We start from the raw sequence: 15084 nt of genomic DNA on the forward strand, positions 1-15084 counted from the left end.
CAGTGCAGGAAAAATGGAGACAAGGCTGATTCGCTCATGGAGGGTTTTCTATATGGATTTAATAGTTGTGGGAATTATTAGGTCTGCACAAGGTTTTATGCTACTGCACGTAAAGAAGGAAGTTCTCATTTACTGACAGCAAGCAGAGATCTTGAAAATAGACAAATTGAAACAGGAAAGATGGCGGCAATTTCAATATAAGATGCTCAGGGTTATGTAAGTGTCTGTGGTCTAGGGTAGGGGGTCTCAGTCCCACCATGCTGGGAGTTGTAGTTTCACAACAGCTGGAAAGTCACAAGGTTAAAGATATTTGATAGCGGGAAATTAACTTCAATGAATGGAAATCAGTTCAGCCACCAGGAAACTCTGCCGGACATTGGTGGAGACAAATTTCCCACTGATAGTGATGAACGATACAAATGAGGTTGATACAACGTTGCATCTATATCCGGACAATGTCACAATGTGGGACCAGATAAACTAATGCAATCTGGAGAACCATGGTTGCAAGCGGTGCACCGGAGGGGCCCGAGAGGTCAGGGGGGCCACCGCCACCTCCAAAGCAATTTCCATCACAGACAAGGGGGGCATTGTGATGAGACACTGGGCTTCAGGGGGCCAATATACTGTTCTTGCACAGGGGCCCCTTCTGTCCGTGTCCGTCCCCCTGGATACAATGTAGCAGAAGTCAGAACACTCCATATGTTCTCAGCCTGCGACCTGCCCCATAGAACACATCATACATTCACGAGACATGAATGGCCGTAAGCCCAACTCACCTCCGGGATCAGAGATGCTGCGTCTCTGCAGGTTGCAGTGAGGGGGCCGCCGGGAGATCGCTGCGACTCTGCAGGCGCCCTGTCACAGTTGTGACCTGGGCCAATAGCGGGTGGTGTCAGATCCGGGATCCACTGTGTAAAGGAACGTGTTTGCACAAGGGGAGAGGTTGTAGGTTCCACCCTGACGTAGGGAATTAACCCTTTCTTCTTCCTCGCTCAGGTGGTGGAGTAGTAGTAGTAGTAGTATATTAGTTATATCATCATGCATAAAAAGTCACCGTCAGTAAAATCAAATATTATATTAAAAAAGACAAATTCCTTCAAGCTGAAAGATGCCGGATTATCAAATATTCTGCATCATCGAACAGTCATAAAGTTACGTATAAACCTTACAAGCAAAAGTAGAGAAGCATCAGCGATAAAGCCCAAAGTCAATTCTTAGTTTCTTAATTGTTTTTTTTTTCCCACTATTTTCAGGATCTCTGCTTGCTGTCAGTGAACAGGAACATTCTTGATTATGCTCTGCCCCAGTGTGAACAGGACATAATCAGGACAGGAAGGATTTCTATTCTCCGCCAGCGAGTTGGAATATTAGAACTTTTCATTACACAATGATGATCAACCACTTAAAGAGGCAGTGAGGTTTTTTAACCTTAAAGGGGCGACAATTTCTCATCTGTCCATTGGACAGATGGTAAGTGTGGGACCACCACCAATATAGAGAATGGGGTCCTGTTTCACCTGCTTGATGAGGAGACATCTGAGACTTTGAGCGCAGTGGATGTGCCTGACTCACGCTCCATTTAAAGTGTGGGTATGAGACCCCCCATTCTAATTGAAGGGGCTCTGACCATCTCCATCATTTCCATAGCATGACCGGGGGACATATGGCCCCCTATACTCATCAAGATCTATGTGGGCTCCCCCCAATAACCAGGCGCTTATCACCTATCCTATGGATGCATGACTTACCATTCCAGGAACGCCCCTTTAAGGGGGCAACAAATTTACTGTAGGGTTTTTTTAACAGGCATAACTTTTTTATTTTTTATTTCTTAGCTGTTTTTGGGGGGATGAGATGGATTTTTCTAATATTGACATTTTGGGGTCTCTAAACTGAGTTGTATAATTATAATTTTTGACGGGCTAGAAAAAAAACCCACGGATTTCTGCCTTTATTTTTTTTGGGATTTTGTTTTTATAGTTGTTCATTGTGCAGTAAACCTTTTATGGGTCAGTACTATTATGATAAAACCAAATTTATGCACTTTCATCTTTATGTGATTTTTACTTCTTTGCACAATAAAAACACCTTTTAACAATGAAAAAGTTTTTGTGTTGTCGCATTTCAGGATCTTTAACTTTTTTTTCTCTAGATACATCAGTGTGAGCGATGGATGAACACAAAAACAATAGCAATTCTGTCATTGTTTCGTAGATGTGAATATTTTCTCATTCCTTGTCTGCTGGAATTCATGGCAGCCGCAGACAATCACAAGTTTACAGGATATAATGAGTCTTTGTAGCGGACGCCTGATCATTATACACATCCCATCACCCGCCCCCTGCAGTGTCAGGGAGTTTCCAGAAACTTCTGTTGATTACAGAAGATCCTTTTATAACTTTTTAATATTTCAGGTAAGTAAAGTAAAATGGTCGTTAACTGGTTAATATCAACGCTACGACTGCGCAAAGCAAATAATAAAAAAAGTGGCGCCTTTGGATAACAATAGTCAGCGCTTACTAAACCCAGGATCCTGGTGATGATCTTTTTTTTTTCTGTTTGGGTGTGTGCACACGCTGCGGAATCCGCTGCGGATTAATCCGCACGGATTTTGCAAAAACCGCAGATAATCCGCAGGTCAAAAGACCTGCGGATTATCTGCAGTTTTGCCTGCGGATTCACCATCTCCACAATGGTGGAGATAGGAACCCGCTGCGGATTCCGCAGAAAGAATTGACATGTCAATTCTTTCTGCGGTTTCAAAACCGCAGCAAATCCGCGCGGATTTTTCCGCAACGTCAGCACAGCGGGGTTTTTTTCCCATTCATTTGAATGGTACTGTACACCGCAGCTAAAACTGCTGCGGGTCCACAGCGGCCAAAACCGCTGCGGAAACGCAGCAGAATCTGCAGCGTGTGCACATACCCTTTCGGTTTAATGTTCAGATACTTTTGATCTGGAAACCATCAGCAAGTTTGCCGGTCACCGATCTCAATGTGTTTACTTTTTATTCACTTTTGTAAATATCTGAGTCATTAACACAAGAAAAGAAAAATACAGATCAGTCAACAGCAGCTTTTTGATGGTTTCCAAAGATTTTTTTTTTTACATAATTTCCCTGAATGATGGTGCAGTTTAAAAGATTTATCTAAATGGAGCACGCGGTTACATTTGGCACAACAGGCGCATGAAAACAGAATGCAACGTACTGAAAGAAAGGGCACCCCATGCAATTGACAGATCAGTCAACAGCAGCTTTTTGATGACTTCTGGGGATATTTTAACATAACATAACATAGCAAATTAGGCAAAAATGTATCAAAACTGAGCCCAACGTAAATTTAGCAGAACAGGACTCTGTCACAACTGAGGGGATGAAAGGGTTAATAATCCATTCACACAATTTGCAGTAAAACTGTATTACGCAATGTGCTAAAAAATCCACTGATCAGTCACCAGCAGTGACGCGGCCACCGCAGCCGGACACGGGCGTTACCACCACTGTGTACATTGGGGGTTGGAGGAAGCGTCATGTTCACATTGTGCTGCTTATTCTATAATATAAGGGGCCCATTGTGATCTTCACTGGGGGGGGGGGCCACACTCATCCATCTCATATACATGTATATCTGCAGAAATCTAAGGGGCCAAAAATGAGCCCTTCTCTGCGCCCCCCAAGGGTCTATGCGCCGTCTCTTTAACTCGGCTGCCGAGGGGCGAAGAAATCCTGCTGTCAGCCATATTGGCCCTAGAAACCCCTCCGCTTCCCTCTGATAGCTCTTCCTGGCAGTCAGTGAGAGGCGTCTCCATTGTGTATGACATCATCTAGTAACAGTGACATCATGGTTTAAAAGTAAAAAAAATGTAACCCCTTCATGTTAACAGATGAAGCCCCTTAAAGTGAAGGGTGGTCGGGAAATGGCTGCTTGTTTACATCAGATATTTCTGTTACATGTATTTAATAAAAATTGTGATATAAATAAAAATGTTTAAAGTCTTCTTGTGTCCAGTGTTAATGAGTCCATTGCAGGGGCATAATGATTGCAGAGGGTGAGGCCACGACTGGGCCCATGTGGGAGGGGGCCATCAGACGCCAGCGCCTGCCATCCGCATGCCCATCACGAGCGACGCATGGCTGGCATGCAGAAGAGGACGTAGCCCATCGAAGGAGCGGGGGAAGGTCAGAAGAATAATTCATTTTCTTTATGTGTTGGCAAAGAATGGGCCCAGGATGGCGATCATTATACCAGGAAGGGAGACATTATGCCAGGAAGGGGCCACGGTGGGGACATTATTACTAGAAGGGGCTCAGGATGGCCGCCGTTATAATGGCCGCCATCCTGAGCCCCTTCTAGTAATAATGGGGCATAAGATGAAGGACATTATACCAGTAAGGGGCCCAGGATAAGAGATATCATACAGGATGTGGCCCAGGATGGAGGAAATCATACCAGGAAGGGGCATAGAATAGGTGACATTGTACCAGGAAGGGGGATAGAATGGGGGACATTATTACTAGAAGGGGCTCAGGATAGGGGGCATTATATCCGGAAAGGGTCCAAAATGGATCACATTACACCAAGAGGCCGGACATTATACCCGGAAGGGGCCCAGGATGAGGTGCATTGTTATAGGATTGGGGACATTATTACTAGAAGGGGCTCAGGATGGGGGATATTATTACGGGAAGGTGCCTGGATGGGGACATCATTAAATGGGGGTGAACACACATGTCTTTATAGGATTTAGAACTCTACAAAGGCCCTAACATCTGCCCAACATGGAGGTAGGGGCCCAGGTCTGAATTTTGCACCAAGGCCCATGGAACTCTAGTTATGCCACTGGTGCCCAATGTTCCTCTCTGGAGGAGGTCGACTGTGCATAGAGGGGGCATGGCGAGGGCAGTTTAGTTTCTGCAGATGCTATTTGTCATTGCATCTAACGGATTACACTTGTCATCATCTTGCTGGTAGTTGTAGTTCCCCTCTCTTATCTAACTGCTTAGATGATTGTGGATTATTGTGGTATCTAAGTGATTACACCTCTGGGACAGGAGCAATTTTTGATCTTGGACGGGGTGGGACGTGGGTACATGCTGCTGATCGTAGAGGTGCACCGGGTCCTCGTGATCATCTCGGGGACCAAGAAGCTATTGGACAGATCTCTGATTTAACCTTTACTATTGAGAAATCTCATGGTCTGTGGGGGGATCTGTACAATCAGAACCTGCATGAGGCCGAGGCTTTACCTCTTAATCACCAGCAGGGGGAGCTATAAAGCTTTGTAATTGAGAGGATTTAGTGCTGACATTTCAGGACTGGACTAAGACCAGGAGCAGAGAAGAGGTTCATCACCATAATAACTAGGAGAAATCATATTAACAACCTGTTTATCAATCATTAAAAGAAATGTATCTAGAATCCAATATCTGCATATAATTATGGGTGTCGCTCCGGAGATGTTACTGAAAAATGTCAATTATTCTCCATTCTGCTCGTGTTGTACTCAGGACGTGCACACGCCGTTACATCCACACTTCCAGCCTATGTGCGCCTCTCCTCAATCAATTACAATTGATCCTAAACTAATTTTACTTAATGGATATGGATACTTGGAGAGGTATTTTCTCTTTGTATTACTTAAATTTATGTAATTTTAGCTAAAAAATAAATATTTTGGTCATTGTGTTTCTTTTAGAAATTTTGCACAGTTTGCTTTCTTTGTCCTCTGTCTTGAAAAGTCCAGAAAGAGTTAACTGAGAATCTATCAGCGAGCTCGCTTGGACTGATTTGACACATTCGTTAAACTTGATCTGTGCTCAGTTAAGTACACCCATCCGGACCGCCAGCTCTCCTGACCTAAGCTACCAGCCTCATAAGCACATCAGAGTTCTCAGGTCAGCAGAATCGGATAGAGAAGCTCCTATTGAATGGAAATGGGTACATACAGTATATTAATGGGGTTTTCCTATTTCAGAAAAGCCCAGTCCTCCAGCTAAATTTGGTATTTAAAAAAAAAAAGCCTTTTCACCCTCCCCAGGTCCAGTGCTCAGTTTCCTCCTCTGTTCCCAGTATCTGTTGTTGTCTGCAGAGCTGCTGTCGCTTTGATAGAGCTGCAGCCAATCACTGTGCTCAGCGGTTCTTCCCGATTTGTCGGCATGGGACACTCAGAGCCTCTGAGGTCACCGATTGACTGCAGTGCTGTCAGTGCTGCAGCCAATAGCATATACCGGAAGCAGTGGCAGAGATTTAGTGCTGGACCTGAAGAGGGTGAGGAGGGCACAACATTTTTTTTTTTTTTTTTTTTTTCAATAAACTACAGGAGTTTTCTAAAATTGTAAACCCTTATGGTCTGTGCACACATTACATACAGTATATGGTGCAGACATTTCTGCATCTCTTGGCAGGAAAAACACAGCAGCAAAAATGCACATTTATGCCGCATTTTTCACATATATTTTAGTGCACAGTTTTCACCAGATGAAATCTGCAAGTCATAAATGAGCAAGGTGTGCACGAGGCTTTAATAATTGACATGCTGCGTTTTGTAATCCGCCTCGAAACTGCGCGGTTTTTACCGCACCATGTGCACAGTGGTTTCGTTTTACCATTAACTTTAATGGTACTGTACCTTGTTGCCGAAACCGCAGCGGCTCTGCAGGGTTAAAACCGCTGCAGAATCGTGGGTAAAACCGCAACGTGTGCACACAGCCTTATTGTCGTCTAAGCGTGAGGTGTGTGCACATGTTGCGGATTTGGCTGCGGATTTTTCAGCCCGGATTTTGCTAAATCTGCAGGTAAAATGACCTGCGTTTTACCTGCGAATTTTCTGCAGATTTTGTGCGGGTTTTCCCTGTGTTTTTACACCTGCGGATTTCTATAATGGAGCAGGTGTAAAACGCTGTGGATTCCGCACAAAGAATTGACATGCTGGGGATTTAAATCCACAGAAAATCCGCAGCATGTGCACAGCGTTTTTTGTTTTACATAGGACAGAATGGTATTGTACGCCGCAGGAGAATCTGCTGCGGATCCACAGCAGAATCCGCAACGTGTGCACAGCAGAATCCGCAACGTGTGGTGTGCACAGCAGAATCCGCAACGTGTGCACAGCAGAATCCGCAACGTGTGCACAGCAGAATCCGCAACGTGTGCACAGCAGAATCCGCAACGTGTGCACAGCAGAATCCGCAACGTGTGCACAGCAGAATCCGCAACGTGTGGTGTGCACAGCAGAATCCGCAACGTGTGCACAGCAGAATCCGCAACGTGTGCACAGCAGAATCCGCAACGTGTGGTGTGCACAGCAGAATCCGCAACGTGTGCACAGCAGAATCCGCAACGTGTGCACAGACCCTTAGAGAACCTGACAGCTGGACGATGCGCCAAATGTCCGGCAGCAGGGAGTGCCGCGGAATATTACTACACGTCGGACATCTTTCTTTTAGTGTCGGCAACTTTTGGATTTGGACCATTTGTGCCAAAACCTGGTTCCGATTATGGCATGAAAAAAAAAAAAAAGTTTCCAGCAGAATTTTGGTAACAAAGTGTAGCAGAAAAGGCGCGCAGCAGCCGTACTGAACCCCATAGTGTCTGTCTGACCCGCCCGGCCTGGCTGTACCCCCACTCAACCCCCTTGGACTCCAGCGCTGAAGGTGCCAGAGCAGCAGGACTCAAAACCAACCAAATAAAGGGGCTTTTCATTGCATCAATCGCTCGTCCATTGTGTCTGATCCGGACAAACAGAACGCAGCAGTTTCCATTCTTTGTCCTGATCCTCTGCTACAATGGCCCTACAGCCGGTCCGGCCCTACAGCGAGCGGCTCGGTGCCCCTCACTGTGCCGGTGCCCCCCTTACCCCACTCTTTTTATCTCTCCCCCCAGCTCTGCTGAGTGTGCAGCCCTGATCTGCAGATTCAGCATTATCCACTCGGTATGTGGCTGTATATATAAAGGCAGGGAGGCCGCCCAAAACCGAACCCGCTGCCTCCAGTCCCCTCAGGTAAGGCCTGTGCCGGAGCGTCCGACGGAAAACTGGGCCACAAATGTCATTATTGAAAAATTAAGAAAATCAAAGCGAGTGGAGCTAAAAACAAAGAGAAGAATTTTTATTTTATTTTTTGTATTTTTTTAAGCTACATTTGTCTTGTTTTTATTATTTTAATTAGGTTTTATTGTTGCCATTATTTATATTCATTTCTGCATTTTCATTGTACGTTGCTCAAAAATAAAGGGAACACTATTCCATATACAACAGGCTGTTTGTGTTCCCTTTATTTTTTTGAGCAGTATATATTGTGCTTTAATTTATTTTAGACCTTGTATATATTATTATTCTCATTTTATTTCATATTTTGGTTACTTTTATTCCCTTTTTATACTGATATTTGAAGTTATGATCTGGATGTAGATATACACCGACTTTTTCTAATGATACTTTTCATTTTGTAATTTTGTAAATAATATTTTTGTTTGTATTGTATTAATATTATTTTAGATCTTTATAGATAGATGATCGTTCCTCATTTTCTTTGATCTTTTATTATTTTAGATTCTTTCTTTTAGATTTTTAAAACTTGTATTTTGCTATATGATCTGGTTGTAGATATTTCCAATCTTTCCTGATCTTTGTTATCTGTTAATGTTAATATTCCAGTCAAGTATTAATAATGGGCTTTATATATTTCATATGAGGAGGGATAGATAGATAGCTCACTACATACAGATTTATACAGCCACCACTAGAGGGAGCTCACTACATACAGATTTATACAGCCACCACTAGGATGAGCTCACTACATACAGATTTATACAGCCACCACTAGGATGAGCTCACTACATACAGATTTATACAGCCACCACTAGAGGGAGCTCACTACATACAGATTTATACAGCCACCACTAGGATGAGCTCACTACATACAGATTTATACAGCCACCACTAGGATGAGCTCACTACATACAGATTTATACAGCCACCACTAGGATGAGCTCACTACATACAGATTTATTCAGTCACCACTGGGAGGAGCTCACTACATACAGATTTATACAGTCACCACTAGGGGGAGCTCACTACATACAGATTTATACAGCCACCACTAGGATGAGCTCACTACATACAGATTTATACAGTCACCACTAGGAGGAGCTCACTACATACAAATTTATACAGTTACTACTAGGGGGAACTCACTACATACAATATCATACAGCTACCACTAGAGGGAGCTCACTGCATACAGTTTTATAAAGCCACCACTAGGAGGAGATTACATAGAGATTTATACAGCCATCACTAGAGGGAGCTCACTGCATACAGAAATATACAGCCACCACTAGGGGAAGCTCACTACATACAGAATTATACAGCCATCACTATGAGGAGCTCACTACATACAGAATTATACAGCCACCAATAAGGGAAGCTCGCTACATACAGATTTATACAGCCACCACTACTGGGAGCTCACTACATACAGATTTATACAGTCACAACTAGGGGTAGCTCATTACATACAGATTTATACAGCCACCACTAGGATGAGCTCACTACATACAGATTTATACAGTCACCACTAGGAGGAGCTCACTACATACAGATTTATACAGTTACTACTAGGGGGAACTCACTACATACAATATCATACAGCTACCACTAGAGGGAGCTCACTGCATACAGTTTTATAAAGCCACCACTAGGAGAGATTACATAGAGATTTATACAGCCATCACTAGAGGGAGCTCACTGCATACAGAAATATACAGCCACCACTAGGGGAAGCTCACTACATACAGATTTATACAGCCATCACTATGAGGAGCTCACTACATACAGAATTATACAGCCACCAATAGGGGAAGCTCACTACATACAGATTTATACAGCCACCACTACTGGGAGCTCACTACATACAGATTTATACAGTCACAACTAGGGGGAGCTCACTACATACAGATTTATACAGCCACCACTGGGGAGAGCTCATTACATACAGAATTATACAGCCACCAATAGGGGAAGCTCACTACATACAGATTTATACAGTCACCACTAGGGGGAACTCACTACATACAATATCATACAGCTACCACTAGAGGGAGCTCACTGCATACAGTTTTATAAAGCCACCACTAGGAGGAGATTACATAGAGATTTGTACAGCCACCAATAGAGGGAGCTCACTACATACAGAATTATACAGCCACCACTAGAGGGAGCTCACTACATACAGAATTATACAGCCACCAATAGGGGAAGCTCACTACATACAGAATTATTCAGCCACCACTAGAGGGAGCTCACTACACACAGATTTATACAGTCACAACTAGAGGAAGCTCACTACATAGAGATTTGTAGGACAACCAATAGGAGGAGCTCAATACACACAGATTTATACAGCCACCACTAGGGGAAGCTCACTACATACAGATTTATACAGCCACCACTAGGAGGAGCTCTCTACATACTGATTTATACAGCCAACACTATGGAATACAGATTTATAAAGCCATTTTTTTCTTTACAATTGTTAGTATCTAAGTCACTGTTATGAGAGATGCAACTATATGAGGTGCAGATGTAACTGTGGCACCTAGTTACTGGTGCCTGACAGCCCCTAATGGCCCCTCTTCTACAGAAACAGCCATTACATGGGACACCGTTACACATTCATCCTAAACAAAAAAGAAACCTAAGTTTTGCATCTGTTTTAATATTTTGTGCACAGATTATGAGTTTAGGAATTGCCATATCAGTAATTCCCCTATTATAACTTAGTAAAACGTTATAAATAAATGGACACTACATGGCTCTGAACACTTGAACCCTCTTCTTACAGTGAACTATAATGACCAGCCAGCCAATGGAGACCCTGGGTCAGTGGAAAGTGACTGTTTGGGAGGAAGAAAACTTCCAGGGAAAGAGATGTGAATTCCTCATTGAATGTCCTAACATTATGGAGAGAGGAATCCGCAAGATCCGTTCCATCAAAGTTGAAAGTGGCCCGTAGGTGTCACCCCTTATTTCCAGCAGATGGCGCTGAGGACATATCTTTATTATGTATTTTGCCCAAAGTATCATAATGTTGCAAAAAGTTTGTATAAAGCAGCGATGACCAGCCGCTGCGCAATGCATCAGTCCAATATAGTCATCTAAAGAACATTTTAGGGAGCTCCTACTTATCGACCCCACACTGACCCCAATGTGCTCTTCTTCTACCCAGATGGGTCGGGTTTGAATACCCTGAATTCCAGGGGCAGCAGTTCATCCTTGAGAAGGGCGATTACCCTCGATTTGAAGCATGGAGTGGAAACAGTGGCTACAGAACCGAACATCTTCTGTCCTTCCGACCTGTGAAATGCGCGGTAAGGAGACCACAGACGTAACGGAGCGATGAGGTTGCGATCCTTATTTCTGTGGGTAATTGTATGGATCACTTTTTTTTTCTTTACTACAGAATCACAGCGACAGTAAAGTGACTTTATACGAAGGTGAAAACTTCCAGAACCGCAAGTTTGAGCTTTGTGATGACTACCCCTCCCTGCAGGCCATGGGTTGGTGCTCCAAAGAGGTGGCTTCAATCAAGGTCAGCTCTGGAGCGTGAGTATCGTCTTCTCCTGTCTCCCCTTAAACAGGTTTTGCCATCTCTTACACCAGGTTCCAAATTATTATGCAAATGATATTTTTCTCTGATTTTCCTAAGTGGTCGGTGCCAATGACAGTCAGTCTAATAAAAGTCATCCGAGTATACATTGAATTTTATTGAAGAAACCTCCCAATGATAACAATATAATCTCCAAAACGAATAAAAACTCACAATGTTCCAAATTATTAGACACAGGAGAATTTCTAAACATATGATATGTTGTAAAGAACTGAAAATGCTCATTTGTGGAATTTGCAGCATTAGGAGGTCACATTCACTGAACAAAAAAGCTATTTAACTCCAAAACCTCCTAACAGGCCAAGTTACATGGTAACATAGGAACCCTTCTGTGATGTCACCTTCACAATTCTGCATCCATTGAACTTGTGAGTTTTTGGAGAGTTTCTTCTTGAATTTCTTTGCAGAATGTCAGAATTGCCCCCAGAGCTGCTGTTTTGATGTGATCTGCCTCTCACCCTCATAGACCCTCATAGGTCTTTTGCTTGATGATACTCCAAAGGTTCTCTATAGGGTTGAGGTCAGGGGAAGATGGTGTCCACACCATGAGTTTATCTCCTTTTATGCCTATAGCAGTCAATGACTCAGAGGTATTCTTTGCCGCATGAGATGGGGCATTGTCATGCATGAAGAGGATTTTGCTCCTGAAGGCACGTTTCTGCTTTTTATACCATGGAAGAAAGATGTCAGTCAGGAACTCTATATACTTTGCAGAGATCATTTTCACACCTTCAGGAACCTTAAAGAGCCCGACCAGCTGTTTCCCCATGATTCCAGCCCAAAACATGACTCCTCCACCTCCTTGCTGACATCGCAGCCTTGTTGGGACATGGTGGCCATCCACCAACCATCCACTACTCCATCCATCTGGACTATCCAGGGTTGCTTGTCACTCATCAGTACACAAGACTGTTTGAAAATTAGTCTTCATGTATGTCTGGGACCACTGCAACCGTTTCTGCTTGTGAGCACTGTTTAGGGGTGGCCCAATAGTAGGTTTATGCATCACAGCAAGCCTTTGAAGGATCCTACACATTGAAGTTCGAGGGACTCCAGAAGCACCTGCAGCTTCAAATATCTGTTTGCTGGTTTGTAATGGATTTTTAGCAGCTGCTGTCTAAATCTGATGAACTTGCCTGGCAGAAACCTTCCTCATTCTGCCTTTATCTGCACGAACACGTCTGTGGTCAGAATCAGTCACAAATCACTTAACAGTACGGTGATCACGCTTAAGTTTTCGGGAAATGTCTAATGTTTTCATCCCTTGACCAAGGCATTGCACTATTTGATGCTTTTCGGCAGCAGAGAGATCCTTTTTTTTCCCATGTTACTTGAAAACTGTGGCCTGCTCAATAGTGTGGAATATCCAGTTTTCCTTTTATTGGGCTCACATGACAAACTAATTATCACAGGTATCTGAGATTGATTTCAGTGATCCAAAGAACCCTGAGACATAATACCATCAATGGGATTCATTAAAAAAAACAACACTATGACACTTAAAACCAATTTGCATAATAATTTGAAACATGGTGTAGTGTGATTCTATCTGACCTCAGGGACCCCCACCGGCCCTGCACAGTCAGAGCAACCCCCGCCACCGGCCCATGTCACCCCTCTCACCCGGCATCTCTGTTCTCCACAGTTGGGTAGCGTACCAGTTCCCTGGATACAGAGGCTACCAGTATGTGCTGGAGAGGGACAGACACAATGGTGAATTCAAGAACTACAATGAATACAGCACTCAGGCGCACACTAACCAGATCCAGTCCATCCGCCGGATCCAGCACTAAGGACGACCCCAGCCCCATCCAGCTTCCCATCCCGGCCGTGGACTGACCACTGACCCCGGTCCCACAGTCATGCTGATAGCAATAAACTTATCTTTAATGATACATTGTGGCTTCTGTACTTTGTATTCCAGCCCCGGACACATTATATATATGCCCCATCCCCATATACACGGCGCCTGCACACGGACCTCATGTTATGTCTAGTGATGCCATCACTTATATGGAAAGACCTCACAAGATGTCACATAATATAGCAAATAAATGTGTCCCTTACTCTGCAAGAAGAGAGGAATCTCCTTATGTGAACATTCTGCTAAGCCACCACAAGGGGGCGAAAGAGATCAACACCAGAAGCAGAAAAGAGACCTATCCCAATCCAACATAAAAGTCAATGCAGAAATGATGGAAGAGACCCTGATCACAAAATCACTAGCAGATCAAAATACAACCGGAGCTGGCCGGAACATGCTGAAAAGTGGCCCAAAACTTCTCATGTACCAGTGTAGAGAGGACTGGCACATGAGAAGTATATACGCACTACAGTAGTTATATTCTTGTACATAGGGAGCAGTATTATAGTAGTTATATTCTTGTACATAGGGGCAGTATTATAGTAGTTATATTCTTGTACATAGGAGCAGTATTATAGTAGTTATATTCTTGTACAAAGGAGCAGTATTATAGCAGTTATATTCTTGCACATAGGGGCAGCATTATAGTAGCTATATTCTTGTACATAGGAGCAGTATTATAGTAGATATAGTTCTTGTACATAGGGGCAGTATTATAGCAGTTATATTCTTGTACTTAGGAGCAGTATTATAGTAGTTATAGTCTTGTACATAGGGGCAGTATTATAGCAGTTATATTCTTGTACATAGGAGCAGTATTATAGTAGTTATAGTCTTGTACATAGGGGCAGTATTATAGTAGTTATATTCTTGTACATAGGGGCAGTATTATAGTAGTTATATTCTTGTACATAGGGGCAGTATTATAGTAGTTATATTCTTGTACATAGGGGCAGTATTATAGTAGTTATTTTTTTGTACATAGGGGCAGTATTATAGCAGTTATATTCTTGTACATAGGAGCAGTATTATAGTAGATATAGTTCTTGTACATAGGGGCAGTATTATAGCAGTTATATTCTTGTACTTAGGAGCAGTATTATAGTAGATATAGTTCTTGTACATAGGGGCAGTATTATAGCAGTTATATTCTTGTACTTAGGAGCAGTATTATAGTAGTTATAGTCTTGTACATAGGGGCAGTATTATAGCAGTTATATTCTTGTACATAGGAGCAGTATTATAGTAGTTATAGTCTTGTACATAGGGGCAGTATTATAGTAGTTATATTCTTGTACATAGGAGCAGTATTATAGTAGTTATAGTCTTGTACATAGGGGAAGTATTATAGTAGTTATATTCTTGTACATAGGGGCAGTATTATAGTAGTTATTTTCTTGTACATAGGGGCAGTATTATAGCAGTTATATTCTTGTACATAGGAGCAGTATTATAGTAGTTATATTCTTGTACATAGGGGGCAGTATTATAGTAGTTATATTCTTGTACATAGGAGCAGTATTATAGTAGTTATATTCTTGTACATAGG

General features: G+C 42.9%; 1 protein-coding gene across 2 annotated transcripts; it reads left to right on the forward strand.

Annotated features, from left to right (window-relative positions):
• The first annotated feature begins 5846 nt into the window (after nucleotides 1–5846).
• On the forward strand, nucleotides 5847–13566 carry CRYBA2 (crystallin beta A2). Of its 2 annotated transcripts, none has more exons than XM_073545233.1 (5): nucleotides 5847–5899; nucleotides 10847–11013; nucleotides 11231–11372; nucleotides 11465–11607; nucleotides 13317–13566. In XM_073545233.1, the coding sequence occupies exons 2-5, from the start codon at nucleotides 10856–10858 to the stop codon at nucleotides 13462–13464; spliced, it is 591 nt and encodes a 196-aa protein (XP_073401334.1). In that variant the 5' UTR covers nucleotides 5847–5899; nucleotides 10847–10855; the 3' UTR covers nucleotides 13465–13566. The 2 variants fall into 2 exon arrangements, with proteins under 2 accessions (XP_073401334.1, XP_073401335.1); XM_073545234.1 differs by lacking the exon at nucleotides 5847–5899 and adding an exon at nucleotides 7751–8004.
• The last annotated feature ends 1518 nt before the right edge of the window (nucleotides 13567–15084 follow it).

This window comes from Dendrobates tinctorius, unplaced genomic scaffold (genome assembly GCF_039654945.1).
Source record: "Dendrobates tinctorius isolate UK_male_01 unplaced genomic scaffold, ASM3965494v1 ptg000143l, whole genome shotgun sequence".
Lineage (NCBI taxonomy): Eukaryota > Metazoa > Chordata > Amphibia > Anura > Dendrobatidae > Dendrobates > Dendrobates tinctorius.

Bases quoted from the DNA above. Each gene is read 5' to 3' on its own strand.
- CRYBA2 (XM_073545233.1), top strand. From the start codon at position 10,856: ATGACCAGCCAGCCAATGGAGACCCTGGGTCAGTGGAAAGTGACTGTT. The intron at 11,014-11,230 runs GTAGGTGTCACC...TCTTCTACCCAG, and splicing joins ATCAAAGTTGAAAGTGGCCC to ATGGGTCGGGTTTGAATACC. The intron at 11,608-13,316 runs GTGAGTATCGTC...TGTTCTCCACAG, and splicing joins ATCAAGGTCAGCTCTGGAGC to TTGGGTAGCGTACCAGTTCC.